The sequence below is a fragment of the Rhinolophus sinicus genome, linkage group LG02 (genome assembly GCF_036562045.2).
Source record: "Rhinolophus sinicus isolate RSC01 linkage group LG02, ASM3656204v1, whole genome shotgun sequence".
Taxonomy (NCBI): Eukaryota; Metazoa; Chordata; class Mammalia; order Chiroptera; family Rhinolophidae; genus Rhinolophus; species Rhinolophus sinicus.
Window position 1 is genome coordinate 193,925,101 of NC_133752.1, and position 22,054 is coordinate 193,947,154.

A 22,054-nucleotide genomic window follows, 5' to 3' on the forward strand; every position below is an offset into this window, starting at 1 on the left:
AGTAAAAGATGTGACAGAAGACATTTATTTCTTATATTCATAAGGCTCTCTTGTTTTTCTCAAAGTTCTATATTCTCATTTTAATTTTAACATCTTACAAAGTAGAGAGGAAATAAACTACCATCTCCCTTTAAAAGAAGAGGCACAAAAGCCGTGAAGGACGCATGTAGTTGGCAATAGAGCCAGGATTAAAATTCAAGTTTCCGAAGTTTTAACCTTGTGCTCTGTTTCCTAATATAAAAACTAAAAGATTTCAAAAGGATGAGAACTCTGCTTTTCTTGGCATGCTCACTGAAAACAAAACCTACTTCAATCAACTTCAAATTTCATACCCATATTTGAAGAATATTTTGAAAACATAAAAATGTGGAAATGAACCAATTTTTTTAAAAGACACATTTATTGTCACCCCAATAAATTTAATAAAATTAAAAAAAAAAAAAAAAAAAAAGACACATTTATTCAGTGCCATGATTGGACCATTACATCTAGCAATCAACAGCATGGGTGCAAAAAAAAAAACTACATTAAAACACTATGTTGAAATGCTTTACACTTTCCACAGAACAGAAACTAAAATAACCTATTATACAATTAGTCAAAATACAGTCCTCGAGTTTTTTGCTCATATACATGAGTATTGTCTAAAACATGTCTTCTTTGTAGCAGCTAGGCCCTGCCACCACTGCACTTGGCTGAGTTCACAAATCTGTTGTAACCTGTAGCTTCCGTTACTTCTCTGGCTCTCCTCTCCGCAGCGCTTTGTTTCCCAGCAGGAATTAAAGCCTTCTGTCACTGCCATAGCTGCTGCTGAAGCTGGAAACACCACAGCCACCTTGGTTTCATGGTTTGGCAAAGTATTGGCCTCCATGGGGGTCAGAGCTTCTGCCTCCAAAGCTTCCTCCTTTCATGGGTCCAGAATTTGAAGACTGATGGTTGTAACTGCCAAAATCGTTGTAGCTTCTGCTACCTCCGAAACCCGCTTTCATCATTACCAAATCCATTATAGCCCTCCCCACTGCCACCAGGTCCTCCACCACGACTGCCACCAAAGCCACCTCAACCACTGAAGTTTCCTCCATGCCCAAAGCTGTCATTCCCACCAAAACCACCTCTTCGACCACCACCGAAGTTTCCAGAACCACTTCCACCTCTTTGGCTGGATGAAGCACCATCCATCTCTTGCTTAGATAGGGCTTCCCTTACTTCACAGTTGTGGCCATTCACAGGATGGTATTTCTGAATGATAGTCTTGTCTACAGAGTCACGGTCACCAAAGGTTACAAAAACAAAGCCTCTCTTCTTGCCACTGCCTCGGTCAGTCAGATTTCAATCACTTCAGTTTTCCCACACTGTTCAAAATCACCTCTTAGGTGATGTTCTTCAGTGTCTTCTTTAATACCACCAGTAAAATCTTTTCCACAGCGAAGTGGGCACCCAGTCTTTGAGGATCTTCTCCTGAGACAGCCCTCCTTGGTCCCACAACTTCCATCCACCTTTTGTGGCCTTGCCTTCTTGGCTGCATCCACCCCCTCCTTGGTGGCACAGGTGACAAACCCAAAGCCTTGGAGCGAACGGTGTTTGGATCTCTCATCACCCACAGTCAGTGAGCGTTCCCCATTGCTCAGAATAACTCCTCACTGGTTGACTCTCATCGGTTGTTTCAAAGCTCAAACCTCTAACGAAGAGCATCTGCAGCTGTTTGGTCTCATTGGGAGGCTTAGACATGGAGACCCCAGGAAGGGAGACTTTAAGGGTGCTTACTCCACGGCGTCCACCGAACAAAGTTGAACCAGTTTTTAAGAGTTAAAATTGGTACCTGTATGGCTTATATTATAAGCCACAGGGTGTCTAAACTGCGGCCCGCGGGCCAATTGTGGCCCGGGATCCATTGTTAATTGGCCCGCAGCAAATTCCAAAAATATATGTAGTTTACTTAAATAAACCAGGTGAGGAAATATGTACTTCACCTCAAGTGAGTGGCCTGGGTGTTTGTGTATTTTACCGCATATGGCCCTTGGTGAAAAACATTGAAAAAAGTTTGGACACCCCTGGCTTATAAGATGGCAAATTAGGAAACCCATGAGCAGGAAATCTGGCGATAACTATCAAAATTACAAACACATTTACCCTTTGATCCTCCAATCCCACTTTTGGGGATTTATCGCATAGAATTTACAGAGTAGCATATGAACACTTCTGTCTCTTCTACCAATCAGAAGAAACAACCCGAGAATCTACAATCGGGAAAAGGTAAACAGATTATGGTGCATCCACACCATGGAACACGCTAGAGCTTTAGAAGAAAGGATGAAGAAGCTCCCAATGTTTGGATTCCCAAAGCAGCCACAATATGCTATTAGGCAAAAAACGCAAGGTACAGAACAGTGTGAAAAGTATGCTTTTCGTGTAGGTAAGCGATAAAAGAATATATATTCTTATTTGCTTGCTACTCCATAAAGAAACTCTGCAAGGCTATTTGAGAGACTAACAAAGACATTATGTGCAGGGGAGAGAAAGGGAAAAGGGCAGACCAGAGTGAGACTTTTCACTGTATTGTACATCTTTTTATATATTTTCATTTCTGAGTCATATTAATAATTTTGAGTCATAATAAATAAATTTGAGAAATTATTATCTATCTAAAAACGTCTAAAATTAATTTAAAATGGTAGTTATGAAGGGTTTTAACATAGGAATTAGTTTTTTCAAAGCTCATCTTACTCTTATCTCTTCATGTAAGTTCTGGCATAGGTTTATAATGTCGAGTTGAAAAATATTGAGAAAAAACAAGCAGGAGTTAGAGAGAGCTGCACAGCCCCGTAAAGCACCAGAGGCGAGCGTTTAACCTGGGACTGCATGCCCAGGTCAGCAAGGACAGCGGGTGTGTGGCTGCACTGTGTTTCCTATTCTCTCTTCTCTTTCGATAAAATCAACCCCCAGCACAAACTCGGCATATTGTGCCTTAAAAAAGTCCTTTTACTTATTAGAAAGAATTGCAGTGATTCAAAATTATTAATGCAAGCCCATCAGGTCATTTCAGATTAGAAAATGGCTGAGGCTTCTCCGTTCATTAGGAAATAGCAGCGATGACGAGGTTCTAGTCGGTGAAAATGAACAGATCTCTGATGAAGCAGAACATCCGCTGTTAATTTAGAGCTTACTAGAAAAACAGGTTTGCTTCCGGACACAAATGAACAGGAACATGATGACTATAAAACATAAAAGATCCTCACCTTGAAGTCGAAGTCGAGCAGTATCCAAGGGAAAAAACACGGTCATCGCTGTCACACTTCCCTGAAAAGTTTCAGAAGCCTTTAGTCATTCCCGCATCACAAGAGAATGAGCCACAACTTTTAAGTGAACCAAAGTCCACTATTAACAATGGGTCAAATCAGATCTTCAGTGAACAAACACATACAATATTTGAGACCTATTGAGATTATTATTGCTCAAACTTCCATAGTTATGTACTTACACAGAAGTATTACGTTTCCCAATAGAAATACCTTTCTCTCTCTCTGATATTGAAAAAAAAAAATTTAGTGGGTCCCTGGAGATGACAATCTTTGGGGTTTGCAACCTAGGACACATGTCAAAGATAGCAGGTCAATGGATTTTTAACCTTTCGCAGGCCAGCTGCTGCTCCTATGCTCTGAAACCAAAATATCCAGTAATCAAACAAATACATACTTCTATTCTCTGTGCTTAATCAATATATTTACCACAAAGTAAAAGAAGTGTAAGAATCACATTGTTCCTTATGAGTCTTGTTTGATGTCTTACATAAAATCGGGGCAATCTCTAGGCTAAAATTTCTATAAATAATTCATTCAAGGCAATATAATGACAAAAATTACCAGGGGAAAAGAAAGCCAACAACCGGTCTTTCCATTCATAAGACCTTATGACAGATAAAAACCACAAGCCTATAGTTAGGGATGAAATTATATGCATGAAATCTCTACTTGGGTTTATGGTTCTTAACCCAGATGCAGGCCCCACTGCCGGTGTAGAAGATCAAGTTTTCTCAGGTACAAGATCAAGTTTTAGGCTACTAATCTAATAACGATTACATACAATACTTTAATCATGATAACAACTGGAAACGAGGTCAACTTCATAGGTAAGAACAAAATTTTGTTAGGTCTCTTATCTATTTAAATAGGTCTGTCTGCTTGACAGAGAGAACACTGTTGTTCTTTCAGTATTCTCCAAAACTCAGACTAAATGTTACCCCCTCCCCAATCAGGGTACCACTGGTCATTTATTCCTCTATGCTCTCGCAGCCCTTGTTTATGTCTCTTACGGCACTTACATGACTGTGAAAATTATAGTGAAATCTAACTCCCACCATAGTAAGAATATTCATTCTCTCTTTGTATATGAGATTCTTAATAATTGTTTATTAAATTCACTCTTTCAGTTATTTATGCTTTTTGATGACTCCAACAATAATGTTCTTTTCTACTAAGGACTAGATAATATTTAATGTCTCAAGAAACAATGGACCTACAAAGGTTTATAGTCTACAAATCTATGCTTGGGCACCCTTGTTCACCTTGCAGGCAATTTCCAAGAAACACGGGGGCTGGAAAGCTGGAGAACACTCATTAAGGTTACTAAGGCTGTGGCGTTTACTCCTATCGCACAGTACTACTTGTCTATGTCAGCTATTGCATAGACAGGGACTCTCCGGGCAGAAAAGTCCTGCCTGGAAACTACTTTTGCAAACAACTAGCCACCTCCATCCCTCTTCCCTGCCAGCTTCAAACGGACATCAGAAGGTTCCTAATGGAGAAGCCCCTGCCTACCTACCTTGAATTCTACAAGCAATGTACATCTTATATCAAGATAAAGAGAACAGTCAGCCCCAACAACTCAAAGGTCTATTACCTCCTCAAGGAATAGTATAAATAATTCAAACCAGTAAAACTAAGTAACGCTTTTTAAATTTTATCAGTACTGGAAAGACTGGATCAAGATGGTGAACTGAGAACCCACCATTGCCTCCTTCCCATTGCAATCACTAATAATGACAGAAAAGATTTATATATAAAAGCATTGTACAGAAAATCAAACAGGGGGTCTGATTGGTGGACCAGAAATGAAAAGGATTGCAGAGTGAAGCTGTTCTGAAACAAGAAATCACAGGCCAAAACACACAGCAGACAGGTATGGTAGACAGAGAATGGCCTTCTGAGAGATGCCCGTGTCCTAACCCCCGGTACCTGTGAACATGTGACATCACACTGCACGTTGCTAATCACTGACCTTAAAAAGATTACTGTAAGTCAACTGTAATCTAAAAAATAAATAAAAATAGAGACCATTCTAGATTATCTGATTACCTCTGTAATCACACGGGTCTTTTAAGGTAGAAGAGTGAGGCAGAAGAGTAGGTGAGAGTAAGGCAATGTGAGGACTCAATTTGTCACTGCTGGTTTGAACATGGACGAAAGGGCCACTAGTTGAGGAACATGGGCGGTCTCTAGCAGCTGGAAAAGGCAAGGAAACAGTTCTCTCCTAGAGCCTGCAGAGAGGAATACAGCCCTGCCCACACATTGATTTTAGCTCAGAGACCTGCATCCAACGTCTAACCCACAGACCTACAGATATTACATTTGCTTTGTTTTAAGCCACTCGATCTGTGGTAATTGGTTACAGTAGCAACAGAAAACTAATACAACAGGATTACTACAAAGGGAGCTCTGGGGCAACTCTGTGCTTGACGAGCTGGGTACCATGGCAGTCACAGCCAGGTCGTGCCAGTCCCCGGGAATGTGGGAACATGGACTCAACTCAGGTGAGTAGGCACACTCCGAACAGGAAACTCCACACCCAGAAAGCGAACTGCTGCCACCCCTTGCCAGGAGCCCATGATCACCTTTTCACCACAATCCCTGGCAGGGGAAGGGGTGTGGAGTGGGGAAGAAATGAAAACCTTACGTTTTACTCTTTTTGAAGAAAAGAGGGGCCGGCCCAGTGGCTCAGGCGGTTAGAGCTCCGTGCTCCTAACTCCGAAGGCAGCTGGTTCGATTCCCACATGGGCCAGTGGGCTCTTAACCACAAGGTTGCCAGTTCAATTCCTCGAGTCCTGCAAGGGATGGTGGGCTCTGCCCCCTGCAACTAAGATTGAACACAGCACCTTGAGCTGAGCTGCCTCCCGGATGGCTCAGTTGGTTGGAGCGCGTCCTCTCAACCACAAGGTTGCCGGTTCGACTCCTGCAAGGGATGGTGGGCTGTGCCCCCTGCAACTAGCAATGGCAACTGGACCTGGAGCTGAGCTGCACCCTCCACAACTAAGAGTGAAAGGACAACAACTTGACTTGGAAAAAAAAGTCCTGGAAGTAAAGACTGTACATACTGTTCCCCAATAAAGTCCTGTTTCCCTTCCCCCAATAAAATCTTAAAAAAAAAAGACACACACATTCCTTTTTGTGGCTGAGTAATATTCCATTGTGCATGTATACTACATTTTGTTTATCCACTCAGAATTTTTTGGAATGAGATTAAGAGGCAGTGGGTACATGACATTGTGAATGTACTAAATGCCACTGAATTGTACCCTTTAAAATGGTTAATTTTATGTGATGTGAATTACTCCTACTTTTTAAAAAGCACTTAATCTTCACAAGAACTTGATGAGTTAAGTACTATTATTCTCTCCATTTTACAGATGAGGAAACAGATACTGACAAGTTTCACAACTTTTCTAATGTCACACACTTTGGAACTGACAGATCAGGCAGCCTAGCTCCAGAGTCCACACTCTTAACCACTCTTGTAATTGAAACGTTTAAAAAATTACTAATATAAAACAAAAAACTAGTAAAAAAATAAAAAGGTACTAATATAGGGCCCATTTTATGTGTGAAATATTTTTTTGTGGAGTAGTATGAAAACCCAGGATAGAGTCTGACACAGCATAAGCCCTGAGCTTGTTAATTTATGTATAACTATGCACATACAAATAAGCTTAATAACCATGAGAAAATGTATACCAAAGGCTAAAAGTAAATTTGGAACATAGCTATTCTATACATCGGGGACTTGCTATATTTGTCTCTTTGCCAAGCAAACACACAGCTGACTGTTCTCATAAGCAGCTCTTACCTGAAGGAAACTATTTCTTATATATGTGAGTCATATGCCAAGCTATATAAACACATGACTTTTCAGAATTTGAATTATAGCCCTCTTTTCATAAATACTCAGTGTTTTGTTTTTTTCTCTCTAGGGCTTACGTAAAATTTGAAGGCCAAAATACCGAGAAAATAACCACAATGTGCAACACTGTTGTACCAGAGAGACATAAAAATAAATCCATTGTTTTGAGTCCCACAGAATTCTAACCATCTGAGGGGGAGTTCTATTGCCAACAATTACAATTTGCAAGAATCCATTTCCAGAGAAATAAACCTTCTTGTACCTCTCCCAAAACAAACATTTTTAGTCACAGCATTCTACCATATCCCTCTGGCATTTAACCATTAGGTGTTGGGAAAACAAATTAATTCCTACACAGCATTGGCACCTAGAGCTGGAAAAGCCTTTAGAGATCACCTAGCAGTGGAGTGAGTCCATTCACCTGATAACTGAGGAGTCAGGCCAGGGGAGTAATGAGGTCTGCCCGAAGCCGGAGTGGCAGAGGCGAGGCTGGATATGAACCAAGATCTCTCTGACTCCTAGTTCTACTGATCACTGTTCACCTCAGTTCTCAACCCTTTTTCAATGAAAACATAAATGACTTTTAACTTTCAGTCTTTTCTACCACTCATAAGAGTGTACACAATACAAATACACACACAAATTTGGGAAAATCAAACCTGAAATTCTTAACAGTGATTATATGGGAGGAGGAAAAGGTGGCTTCCATCTCCTGCATTATTAATCTCTACACATTTTTTTACACAATAAACATGGGTTTGTTTTAGTTTTGAAGTGGGGAAAAAAAGCAAATATTTATTTGAAAAACATCAGAATACAAGAAAATAATACAGGCTAGGAATTCTGAATGTATGGTGTGGTGGTCTTTGAAGTCCCCAAACCCATTCAGGAGTCTGCAAAATCAAAACTATTTTCATACAGATGCTATGGCGTTATTTGTCTTTTTCTTATTCATTTTTTTCACAGTAAAGTTTTCCAGAGGCTACATATGTGATATTGTAATGGACTGAAGGCAGAAGCAGATAAGAGAATCCAGCTATCATGTTTCCCCAAATATAAGACCTAACCAGAAAATAAGCGCTAGCATGATTTTTCAGGATGACATCCCCTGAACATAAGCCCTAATGCGTCTTTTGGAGCAAACCTTAATATAAGACCCGGTCTTATTTTCGGCGAAAAACAGTACCGCCTATTAAGTCAAACATTAGAGAGGTTTGCAAAAATATAAAACAATGCCACTTACTATATTTTTGGAAAACAATGATTTTAAAAATGTTACAAATACTAACTTGTAATAGGTTTATTTTTTTAAAAAAACAGAATATTTTATTCTCATTTATAATTAGATGACAATTGAGTTTAATTTTCTACTTGATTTTTTTCTTTGTAAATAAAAAAAATTACAAGTTTTAAAGAGCCAATGGTTGGTTATGTTTTCAGAAAACATAATTAGATAAATTCATTGATGGTGTATTCAAGTTTTTCCTTCTTAGTTCCAGGAAATTCACTAACCTTTTGTCCATTTTTTTAAAATTGGAAGGTTGGCATGTATTTGACTTCACACTCTGAAGCAACACCCTGACAGTCATCCACATCTACTTCAAGGAACACCACATTGGAACACTTTTCAGACAGGAAATGAAAGAACGGCTTGATCATTTTGCAAGGCCCACACCACGTGGCTGAGAAGTCAATGACTATGAGCTTATTTCCTGCACTGTTCAAGGCTTCCTCAAAAGCTATCTTGCTCTTGATCTGCTTCACCACTTTGGTGGCTGAGGTCTGACAAGTGACAGCAAGAAGCGATGGAAGTGGATGCAAAGGGCCGTACTAAGCTTCTAATTTTTTTCTGATATAGTCATTCCTGCTTTCCCTTTAAATAGTTTTTTTTTTTCAATTACAGTTGACATACAATATTATATTTGTTTCAGGTGTACAACATAGTGATTAGACATTTATATAACTTACAAAGTGATCACCCCAATAACTCTAGTATCCATCTGACACTACATAGTTATTACAGTATTACTGACTTATGATGTACTTTATATCTCCATGACTATTTTGTAACAACCAATTTGTAGTTCTTAATCCATTCCTCTTTTTCACTCACGCTTCAATTCTGCTTCTAGCTGGCAACCATCAAAATGTTCTCTGTATCTGAGTTTGTTTCTGCTTTGTTTATTTTGTTCTTTATAGTCCACATATAAGTGAAATCATCTGGCATTTGTCTTTCTCTGTCTGATTTACTTCACTCAGCACAGTACCCTCTAGGTCCAATCATGTTGTTGCAGAAGGCAAAATTTCATTCTTTCTTTTCTATGACTAAGAAATATTCCATTTTATCACCTCTTCTTTATCCATTCATCCATTGAAGGACACCCAGGCTGCCTCCATGTCCTAGCTACTGGAAATAACGGTGCAATGGATATATAGATGCACATGTCCCTTTGAAGTAATGGTTTTGGGTTTCTTCAGATAAATACCCAAAAATGGGATTATTGGGTCCTTCTCTGTCTCTTGTTATAGCCTGTGTGTGTGTTTTTTTTAAAGATTTTATTGGGGAAGGGGAACAGGACTTTATTAGGGAACAGTGTGTACTTCCAGGACTTTTTTCCAAGTCAAGTTGTTGTCCTTTCATTCTTAGTTGTAGAGAGTGCCGTTCAGCTTCAAGTTGTTGTCCTTTCAGTCTCAGTTGTAGAGGGCGCAGCTCATCTCCAGGTCCAGTTGTCGTTGCTGATTGCAGGGGGCACAGCCCACCATCCATTGCGGGACTCAAGGAATTGAACTGGCAACCTTGTGGTTGAGAGCCAACTGGCCCATGTGGGAATCGAACCGGCAGCCTTCAGAGTTAGGAGCATGGAGCTCCAACCACCTGAGCGACCGGGCCAGTCCATAGCCTTTGTTTTAAAGTCTATTTTGTCAGGTATAAGTGTTGTTACCCCATCTTTTTTTTGTTGTTTCCATTTTCATGAAATATCCTTTTCCATCCCTTTACTTCAGTCTGTGTGTGTCTTTCAATTTGAAGCGAGTCTTCTGTAGGCAGCATATGTATGAGTCTTGTTTCCTCATCCATTCAGGCACCCTATCTGTTGACTGGAGCATTTAATCCATTTACATTGAAAATAATTGTTGATAGATATGTAGTTATTTCCATTTTATTATTCATACTCTTGATCTTTTTTTTCGTCTTCTTAAAGAAGTCTCTTTAACATGTCTTGTAATACTGGTTTGGTGCTGATAAACTTTTTTCTCTTGTCTGGGAAGCTCTTTATCTGTCCTTCAATTCTAAATGATAGCCTTGTTGGGTACAATAATCTTGGTTGTAGGTTCTTGCTTTGCATCACTCTGAATATTTTGTGCCAGTCCCTTCTGGCCTGCAAACTTTCTGTTGACAGTCTTATGGGAGCTCCCTTGTAGTTAAGTACTTTTCTCTTGCTGCTTTTAAGCTTCTCCCTTCTATAACCTTTGCCATTGTAATTATGATGTGTGTTGGTGTGGGCCTCTTTGGGTTCATCTTGTTTGGGACTCTCTGTACTTCTTGGGCTTCTGTATCCATTTCCTGCAACAGGTTAGGGAAGTTTTTCATCAGTTTCTTCAAATAGGTTTTCAATTCCTTGCTCTCTCTCTTCTTCTGGTACCCCACCGAGGTGAATGTTGGTACACTTGATGTTGCCCCTGATGTCTCTTAAACTATCATTGTTTTTGGTTTTGTCTTGCTGTTTTAATTGGGTGTTTTCTACTTTAACTTCCAAAACGTTAATTTGTTCCTCTGCTTCATCTAATTTACTTTTGAGTCCCTCTAATGTATTCTTTATTTCGTTACTGTATTCTTCATTTCTGCCTGGTTCTTTTTTATGCCTTCTATCTCCATTTTTTATGTTTCCTATCTCTTTGTTGATGTTCTCTGAGATCACTGAACATCATTATACCAGTGTTTTGAATTCTGCATCCAGTAGATTGCTTGTCTCCATTTTGTTTAGTTCTTTTTCTGTTCTTTCATTTGGGACATGTTTGTCTCCCCTTTCTGGCTGCCTCTGTGTTTGTTTCTATGTACTTGGTAGGGCTGCTATGTCTTCCAGTCTTAGTAGAGTGAACTTATGTAGTAGGTATCCTGTGGTGGTCTCCCTGGTCACCAGAGCTGGGTGCTCCAGGTGTGTCCCTTGTGTGGGTTGTGTGTACCCTCCTACTGTAGAGTCTTAGTTGCTGTTTTCATGTCAGTGAGATGGACTGACCCTCGGGCTCATTGGTTGTGAGGACTGGCTGTGACTACAGTGGAGAAGCTGTTGTGCAGGAACTGACACTATGGAGCAGGATTTGCTTTAGCAGGACTCTGGTGCCTGCCCAGTCTGCCTTTTGGGTGTGTTTCCTGCAGAGGCAGCTGGGTGGTGGTCTGGCTTGGTCCAAAGCCAGCCACCGGTTGTGCTGGTCCTGAAGCTTCTTGGGAGGGGCCCCAACCCAGGCCAAGTTCAGCCAGAGTCTGTGCCCTGCCCAGGGCCACCTGGCATTAGCCACAAAGCAATCCATAGATGACAGCCACCCATGCTGAGCTTGGAGGTACCTGGGATATTTTTAGCCATGAACCGAGGCCAGCTGCCACTAGTGCTGGGCTTGGAGCTGCTCATCAAGAGGTACGAGGCACTCCAAGGCCTAATGCTGTTTATTTGGTTTTTGTGAACTTTTGAGAAATGTCAGAAAAGTCTGCAGTATGAGCCAAGACAGGCAGTTTGGATGAAAAAAGACACTGGAAGCAACTTGGGTGGGCCCGAAAGTTGGGTGGAGTGGGGTCTCATGGAATCACCAGGGCAGGGCGAACAGTGTTAGGCAGGTTGGTGGAGACTCAGATGTGGAGGGCTCCTGCATCTGTATGCTGGGAAGGGGGAGGGCTCAACAAAGAAATAATGGATGCTGACAGCGCTTCTGTCTGGGAGAAAGCTGCTCCTTCAGCCCTTGTCCTGAAGCCAGACAATTCAGTTCCTTCCTGTATGTCCCTGAAACCTTTTGAGTGGCTGCCCCAGAGCTGGCACTCAGAGTGAGTGAGTCCACCAACCAATAAGTCTGTGTGTGGGCCCTTTAAGTGGGACACCTGGGATTCCAGCAGCTCTCTGTCTCATTCAGCCACAATCTCCGCTTGTTTCCACAGCCAGAAGTTCTGTGGACTTTGCTTCCTGGCACTGGAGCCCTGGGCTGTGGAGCCTGGTATGGGGCTGGGACCCCCCCCACTCCTCTGTGGGGACCTCCACAGCCAAGATGTCCCTCCAGATTTTTAATCCCCACTTGAGTGTGGGACCAATCCATTCTGCGTCTCTGCCCCTCCTACCAGTCTCAAGGTGGCTTCTTCTGTATGCCCTTAGTTGTAGGACTGCTGTTCAGCTAGTTTTCAGGCAATTCTCAATGATGGTTGTTCTGTAGTTTAGCTGTAATTGTGATGTGGTCATGAGAGGAGGCAAGCACAGCACTTACCTACTCTGCCATCTTGACTGGAAATAGTCCACTCCTGCTTTCCTTTAAATTTGCATGATATAACTTTTTCCATTCTTTTTACTTTATTCTCCTTATATTATTGCATTTGAAGTGAGTTTCTTTATGACAGTATATAATTGAGTCATGTCTTTTAATTCCTTCTGCCAATGTCTTTTAACTGGTGTATTTAGATCATTACACTTAATATAATTGATATGTTAGGGTTTAAGTTACCCATTTTTTCCCCAAAATTTTGCTTTATGCTTCCTTTTATGGCCTTCCTGTGTTATTTGAGCTTTTGGGTTTTTTAAAAAATTTTGATTTACCCCACCTAATAACTTGATCAATAGATTGTAGCAGAGGTAATTTTTTAAGACTTCCAAGACTAAATTCTAGAAATATTTAAGCTTACACTTTGGCTCTTTGAATGCTGGCTCCAGGACTACTTACTCTAACAGAAATATAGTGCTTCTTCCACTACCAGCTTCCCAAAGAAGAAAAGCTTCTTGGCTAAACTCAGACATAATATTTTCATGATTCAAGGACCATATGCCTTTTCCCATGGGAGAGAAACTCTTCAAATGGGCTGTTTTTCTGGATTTTTGGTACCTATCCTTGAACTTTACCACAACCCTAAATCTTGTTTCAGCCTCCTACATTTAATATTTTCAATGAATAAGTATCCTAATGATTTCTCAGTTTTAATTCCTAATACAACATTGATAGTAATAACTACATAAGCAAAAGCTCTTCAGGGTCTGAAATTATTTTTAAGAGTATAAAGAGGCTCTGACAGCAAAAAATTTGAGAACTGCCATTAAATATGAAAAAACTACATTATCAACAAACTTTACTATTTAGCACATCATTTCTGATACACCTTTCAGATGATGTGCTAATGATGTTGTTATTAGCACGCAGATGATGTTATCACACCAGTGTGACATAAGCAGTTGAACACATTACACTACCTTTGGGTTGGTCACTGTCCTTTCCAGAAAACTCTTTAAAAGATAAGTAACAAGGAACAAGTACCTATAATTAACACCTTAGATAGAATCATTTACTAGAGGCATTTATTTATTTATTTATTTATTTATTTATTTATTTATTTATTTATTTATGACAGGGATACTACACAGCTGATAAAGAACATCTAATAGAATGCTGAAAAGGGAAACAAGTGCAAGTCTGGAAGTGGTTTGAACATTCTGGAAATTCAGAGCTTAGTATTATTAGAATACAGAAAGCAAAATCAAGAGTGGAATGAAAGCCTCTAGGAGTAAATAGGGGTCAAGTCAAAGGCTTTTGCTAAGTATATTAGGGACCATTCTAGTGACTGATTGGAAAGACATGGGGAGAGGAAGAAGAGAAACTTAAAAGGACCACTCCTAGGTTTCTGGCTTGAAGAACCAGGGCAACAGTGTTGTCATTAACTGAATGGTAAACATTGCAGGGGGAGCAATTTTGGGGTAAGAGGTAATGAATCTGGGTTTGAATTAGCTAAATTTTAAGTGTCTCAAAGACTTCTAACTGAAGATGTCCAGAAGGTAGCCAGATATCAGTCTGGAGTTCTGGAGATTCTGGGATTGATATGCAGATTTGGAAGTTTTTAGAACACAGAGTATTTCCTAACCTTTAAGACAATGATAGTACCATGATTTAACAGATTTTGTTAGGGATGGGCAGGATCATTATTTTACCAACAATATGTGAATGTAAATTGTTTTCTTTATTTTCATAATCAAATTTTCATCCTCAACAAATAATTACGGGGCGGCCCAGTGGCTCAGGCGGTTAGAGCTCTGTGCTCCTAATGCCGAAGGCTGCTGATTCGATTCCCACATGGGCCAGTGGGCTCTCAACCACAAGGTTGCTGGTTCAACTCTTTGACTCCCACAAGGGATGGTGGGTTGCATCCCCTGCAACTAAGATTGAACACGGTACCTTGAGCTGAGCTGCCACTGAGTTCCCGGATGGCTCAGCTGGTTGGAGTGGTCCTCTCAACCACAAGGTTGCCAGTTCAACTCCCGACTCCTGCAAGGGATGGTGGGCTGTGCCCCCTGCAACTAACAACGGCAACTGGACCGGGAGCTGAATTGCGCCCTCCACAATGATTGAAAGGACAACTTGACTTGGAAAAAAATCCTGGAAGTACACACTGTTCCCCAATAAAGTCCTGTTTCCCTTCCCCAATAAAATCTTTAAAAATGATAATACTTACGAAAACATACTATATACCAGGACATTTTTGTTTATATTTTCTATTTCATTAATTTCTTTTATTACCTTTTTCCCCTTTCTTTGGGTTTATTTTGATATTCTTATCTAATTCCTTGAGATGGATGCTTAGTGCATTACTTTCAAGTCTTTCTTCTTTTCCAAACTTGACTTAAACTTCATTTTCCTCTAGGTATTTTAACTGTATCTGACAAGTTTATCTTTTCTTTACAACTCAGTGGTTTTTAGTATCTCCAAAGTTGCACAGCTATCATCACTATTTAATTCCAGAACAGTTTTATCACCCCAAAAGGAAACCCATACCCATTAGCAGTCACTCTCCATTCTCTACTCCCACAATTTGGTAACTGTGAATCTATTTTCTGTTTCTTGCCTATCCTGGACATTTCATATAGATGGAATCAAATACATGATCTCTTGTGAATAGCTTCTTTCAAGGCTCATCCATGTTGTAGAATCAGAACTTCATTCTATACTATGGTTGAAAAAATTCTATTGTATGGATACACCATTTTGTTTATCCATTCATCTATTGATGGACTTGGGTTGTTTCCACTTTTTGGCTTTATGAATAATGCCACTATGAACATTTGTGTACAAGTTTTTGTGGAGATATATGTTTTCAATTCTCTCAGAGTGTAATTGTTGGGTCATATGGGAACTGCATGTTTAACACTGTGAGGAACTAACAAACTGTTTTCCAGTGGCTGCAAATTTTATATTCCCACAAGCAAAATATGAGGATTCCAATTTCTCTACATGTTTGCAACACTTGTTATCTGTTTTGTTGTTGTTATTTTAAAGGAGGACACAGCTCATAGTGACCCATGCGGGGATCAAATAGCCATCCTAGTGAAGTGGATATGAAGAGGTGCCTCACTGTAGTTTTGTTTTGCATTTCCTTGATGACTAATGTTGTCAAGTCTCTTTTCAGATATTTATAGGCTACTTGTATATCTTCACTGGAAAAATGTCTATTCAAATCTTTTGTCCATTTTTTTCATTCAGTTATTTGCCTTTCTATTACTGAGTTGTAAGCATTCTTTATATATTCTAGGCACTAGACCTTTATCAGATATGATTTACAAACATGTTCTCTCATTCTATTGTCCTCAATTTCTTGAAACTGTCTTTATAGTACAAAGTTTTTAATTTGAAGGAAGTCCAATTTACATATTTTTAATTTTATTATATTTGTGGTTCGTGTTATATCTAAGAAACTATTGCCTAATTCAAGGTCATGAATACTTATGCCTATGTTTTCATCTAAGAGTTGTTGTTGTTTTTTAATTTTCTTATTCTTATCTGAATGTTTTATATACGTTATTTCATTTAATTTTCAAGCAACCCCATGAGTTAGGTTTTTTTTTTTTTTTTAGGACTTTATTGGGGAACAGTGAGTATGTACTTCCAGGACTTTTTTCCAAGTCAAGTTGCTGTCCTTTCAATCTTAGTTGTGGAGGGTGCCATTCAGCTTCAAGTTGTTGTCCTTTCAGTCTTAGTTGTGGAGGTCACAGCTCAGCTCCAGGTCCAGTTGCCGTTGCTAGTTGCAGGGGGCACAGCCCACCATCCCTTGCGGGACTCGAGGAATCAAACTGGCAACCTTGTGGTTGAGAGCCCATGCTCCTACCAACTGAGCCATCCGGAGGCAGCTAAGCTCAAGGTGCCATGTTCAATCTTAGTTGCAGGGGGCGGAGGCCACCATCCCTTGTGGGACTCGAGGAGTTGAACCGGAAACCTTGTGGTTGAGAGCCCACTGGCCCATGTGGGACTCAAACCAGCAGCTTTTGGAGTTAGGAGCATGGAGTTCCAACTGCCTGAGCCACCGGGTCGGCCCGTCATCTAAGAGTTTTGCAGTTTTAGCTCTTACACTTAGATCTGTAATTCATTTTGAGTTAATTTTTGTGTATGGTGTGAAGTAGGGTCCAACTTCATTCTTGCATGTGGAAATCCAGTTGTCCCTGCACCATTTATTAAAGAGATTATTTTCCACCATTCATATGTCTTGGCATCTTTGCCCAAAATCAACTGAATGAAAATTTAAAGGTTTATTTTTTGGACTCTCAATTGTAGTCTGTTGATCTATCTATCTATCCTTATGGTGGTACCATCCTCTCTTGATTACTGTAGCTCTGTAGTAAGTTTTGAAATTGGGAAGTATTAATCCTCCAACTTTGTTCTTCTTTTTCAAGATTGTTTTGGCTATTCTGGATCCTTTGCATTTTCATATGAATTTTAAAATCAGTTTATCAATTTCTGCAAAAGAAAAAAAGGAAGAAAACAAACTGGAATTTTGATAGAGATTATACTGAATCTGTAGATCCATTTGGGGAGTAGTGTCATCTTAACAATATTGTCTTCCAATCCATGAACACAGGATGTCTTTCCACCTATTCAGGTCTTTCATTTTTTTCACTGATTTAGTTTTCAGTTACCTACAGTTTATCTACAAGTTTTATGTCCTATCTGTGTTATCACTTAATTCTAAATATTTTATTTCCACTATGATTTCTTCTTTAACACATAGATCAAACAGATAGAAACGTTTCTTAATTTCTAAACACATTTTTTTAAGTTTTTTTTTTGTTATTGGTTGCTAGCTTGATTGCAGTGTGATTCAACAATTCATTCTATACTATTTCAAAAGTTTTTCAAAATGTAAATTGTTTTACAAGCCAGTAAATGATCAGTTTTTATACCTTTTCCATGTTTGGCTTGAAAAGAATGTATTCTGCAGTTATTGGGTGCAATGTTCTGTATATGTCTATTAGTTAAAGTTCGCTAAATACATCATTCTATCCTTTAAGCTCTTCGGTTTTTTTGCCCAGTGCTTATTCTATCAATTACTGAGATACATTAAAATCTTCTACTTTGATGATGAAATGGTATATTTCTTCTTAAAATTTTGTTAATTTTTGCTCTAAACATTTAGATAACACAAACCTCAAACACTTTATTTTCCAGATGTACTGAGCCTTTTTTCTCAACGATGTCCTCTTGATGTCTAGTAATGACACTACTATAAACTCTATTTTGTCTGATGTTAATTGTCTTATCAGCTTTCTTTTTGTTAGTATTTGTCTGGTAGATCTTTTCTCAGATCTTTATTTTCAAACTTTCTGTAACCTTATGTTTTAGATGTATCTTTTATAAATAGCACTTTTCCCTTTTTAAAACCATCTAGAACATTCTCTTTTAACCAAAGCATTTAGTTCATTAACATTTGGATTAATAACTGCCATCTTATGTTGTGCTATTTGTCATACCTGCTCTATGTTGCTTTTTCTGCCCTTCCCTGCATTTTATTTGACTAAAGTTTTTTTCTAACTTTTTTACCTCTGGACGTGATATATATGATATCTATCTATCTATCTATCTATCTATCTATCTATCTATCTATCTTTTACAGGCTATCTAGCAATTACAACATATATTCCTAACTCATCAATCCTAAACATTTTTAATATGTTTACCTTCCTCCCAAACAATACAAGTTTAGTTCAATTCACTCCCTCCAACCTTCATGCTACTGTTATCATGTATTTCAATTCTAACTTCTTTTCGTTTTAATGTCGACAAAATAACGTTATTTGATTTGAGTTTGAACCCATCAATTACCTTAAACAATTATCATTAATTCATAACTATACATTTTAGTTTTAAATTTTTAGTTGATCAAAGCAAAGTATGTACATCATTTAAAAGGTCATGTAATATAAATGAACTATTTCTGCCCACTCCTCTCCATTTTACCTCATCTTCATCCCCAGGGGCAAGTACATTAAGTTCTTTTAGCTGTTTCTTTTGGAATTTACACACCTCCATATAATGAAAAAATATCCTGATAGCTTTTGATTCCATTAATTTTAGACATTATTTACCTTCTATTATGTTGGATGAGAATTTAGCTGAATTATAATCCCTTCTGCTTCTTGTTCCATCCTTATGAGTTATGATTTTTGCTTAAATCAATATTCAGTGTTCCCATGACTATCATGCATCAATTTTTAAATTTCAGGTATTTTACTTTTCATTTCTCAATATTCTGTTTGGTTAATTTTCAGATCTACTTGGCTAATCTTAGTTTCTTGTTCCTTGCACATATTTTCTAGTCTTTCTTTTATTTTATTATACATACTAAATAGCTTTTTTAGATTAGGATAAAAAATTCCATATTCTGATTGTTGCTGGTCTACTGTTCTTGTTCACAATGCCTTGTTTCTCTGTGAGTTTAGCTAGTTGGATTGAGCTGCTCATTCCCCCCAGAATTTATCTTTGGGCATTCTTTTAGACCTCATTAAGATAGGTACCTCTAGAAAGTATTTCTGCCAGGCATTTTGGGGGGGTTCCACCACCCTGGAACCACTAATTATTGGCTTTAGATTTTTCAAATCATGCAAGTAACGGGAATTCAGCCTACAATCTAAGAGAGGATTTGTGGTTTCAAATCTCTGTAGTGATTACCCCCCTCAAATCAGTGTCAAGGTTGGAGACGGCTGATTTTCCTGGGGAAGAATAAGATTATTTCCTATTCATCTTTATAGCATATTCCTTTGGGATTCCAGGTTTATTAAGTAATCCTCTACTGGACTTCTCATACTGGACTGGGCACTTTCTCTCATTCCTTTTATCTCTGGAAGCTACAAATCTAAAGTTCATGTTTACCTGGTTAAGCAATTCTTGCAGGGCAAAAACTGCTCTCCTTGGCCCTAGGTCCTGTCCTTACTCATTCTTCAGTCTGAGAGTTCTTTATATTCTTGTCACTTTATTAATGCTTTTAAGTTTTTTACAAAAATATTTTGTACAGATTTTTTTATCATACAAGGAAATTTTCAGGAGGTTTCATTAGCTCTTTAGTTAGAAAAATAAATCACATTGTAAGTAGTTTACAATGTAAATATGAAAATATTTTTGTTCTTATTTCATGATAAAATTGTATAAGGGCAAGTTGGTAATGTATTCACATTTTCAATCTATTACCAGATAACATCTAACATGACTTATCTACATTCCCTGGATATTTAACAAGTGAACTAAGAACTATATTCCTAACTTAATCCCCTGCCTCCAAAAAATTTATAAAATTTAGTGAAGTAACAAATACTAAACAAAAGCCAATCAAAACAAAAACAAAATAGCTACCATTTTAACTTGGATATAAAAATTAGGGAAATAACAAAGTCAGGGAGGAAAACAAACCCAGAAATCTGAAGTTAGGCCCTATGCACACAGGTAACTGATTAAAAGACACACCAAGGGATTTTCAGGAAATTATTCAAGTAACCTCAAGACCTTCCAACCAGAAAGTCCAGAATACAAATACCAACACTGCTCTAGCAAAGTACATCTGATTTAAAATAGTAACGCCTTGAATCGGTTTGAGTGGTAGCTAGAAAAACAAAGAGGGGATATCTGCTAGAATAACTGTAACAGGGAAAATCAATAGTATTTGCTGATTTATTGGTTATGAATTGCTAGAGAGAAGAAGGAGTCACAGGGATAAGATACCATTGATGGAAATAGGAAAAGTCAAAAGAAGGACATAGTTTTAAGAAATTACCAGTTCAATCTTGGACATAGTGAATTTCAGATGATGATAAACTACTCTCTCACCAGAGTTCTAATGGTATAATGCATCCTGCATACAAAATTCTATTACTCAGTAATCACTGCACTGTACTACATGTAGTTGTTAATGAGTTTGTCTTCCTCATTAGACTTATGGACAGACACCTCAAGGGCAGAAACCTAACAAGTAATTATTTAATGACAAAATAGAAAACAAAGAAAAACCAAACCAAAAAGAAACTGGCAATGCCATACTGCAGCCTAGGAGACAGATCACAGCCAGAAATAAAAATGGCAAGTAAAGTCACAAAAATCATTTTCAGCCTAAGTTCCTGGGCATTTTTGGCTCTCTCTGTTGTGAACAATCCTATAGTTGGCACCTGGATTCCTTAATAATGTATCAGCATCTACATTTCAGATTATATATCCAAAATACAGACAGTAACTCATATTCAGGGCTGTCTCTTCTGTAAAAGATCAATAAACATCCAAAGTCTACTTTTTAATTTGGCCAACACAAAGACTCATGGAGTTGAGCTGAAATAGTTTATACTAGAGTCAGAATGAAACAGTGGGGTAAACCTGGTCAAGACTTGGTCCCCTGAGCATGTGCAATCTTATCAGAATAACACAGAGGGACACACATAAACACAGAAGCAGAGAATCATGCCTTTTAAGTACAAATAATGATGTTTGGGTTGGCCTACCAACCAAGTCACCAAATTCAACTGTTTCCAAATGCTTATTAACCCTTGAAGGATGAAAAATAGTAAAAATAAAATAAAATGTAATGCCAGTTCCCAAGTCAATTTCCAGAGAGGAGTCCAGAAATGGTTGAGTCACAGAAGCACCACCAAAATCAGTGGACAGCATCTCCTGATGGAGTATACGGCATTATTGGACAGAAGGATTATTTTGAAAAGAAAGAAAAACAACTAAAAATACATTTTCAGGGATAGATTTGAGCTAATGAAATTCCAAAGATTGAAAGCCACTTACTGTGTGGCTTTCATATTCAAATACGTTATTCACCTAATCCAGAGTTAATAATATAAGTCTTTCTCCTGATACAACAATCAAGCTAACTCTTATACAGGGACAGATACACATATCCAGTTAAAAAGGCCTAATGTATAATATACCTGAGTGTCTAATGAAAAGAGCATAGGCTTTAGAATAAAACAAACCAAGGTTCAGGTGTCAGCTATATATATCGTATAGTATGTAACTTGAAATCTCCATGCTTCAATTTCCTTATTTGTAATTTTGGGACTAATACCTAAATGCCAAAGTTGCTGTGAGGAGTGAGAATTAACTTATGGAAAGTACCTAGCATTGTACCCAGCACATAGTTGGCACCCAACAAATATTGGTTCCTATATGTCCTTTCTAAAGCACCTTTTAGCACTACGACTCAGTATTAATTAGGGCCCTAAAATTAGTAATGGTTACTTAAGTTCCTTCCAAAAGAGCAATTGTCATTTAGTAAAAAAAATAAAGAGTAACTGCTCTTTCAGAAGCTTCACGAAGGTAGGAGGGTCAACAGTGTAAAATAATATAAATAAGTCAAATCAAATAAGAATGGAAAAAGAGTCGGTAGACCAAGCCATTA

General features: G+C 38.4%; 1 protein-coding gene and 2 pseudogenes across 1 annotated transcript in view; all 3 read right to left on the reverse strand.

The window, feature by feature from the left end:
- SLC25A17 (solute carrier family 25 member 17) overlaps positions 1 to 22,054 on the reverse strand; it is a 48,758-nt gene that overhangs the window by 20,835 nt on the left and 5,869 nt on the right. The window contains exon 2 of the mRNA XM_019734536.2: positions 3,237 to 3,297. Coding sequence (XP_019590095.1) covers positions 3,237 to 3,297 — 61 coding nt within the window. The remainder of the gene's footprint in view (positions 1 to 3,236; positions 3,298 to 22,054) is intronic.
- On the reverse strand, positions 671 to 1,803 carry LOC141568838 (heterogeneous nuclear ribonucleoprotein A1-like; annotated as a pseudogene).
- LOC109448777 (thioredoxin) lies at positions 7,480 to 12,468 on the reverse strand (annotated as a pseudogene).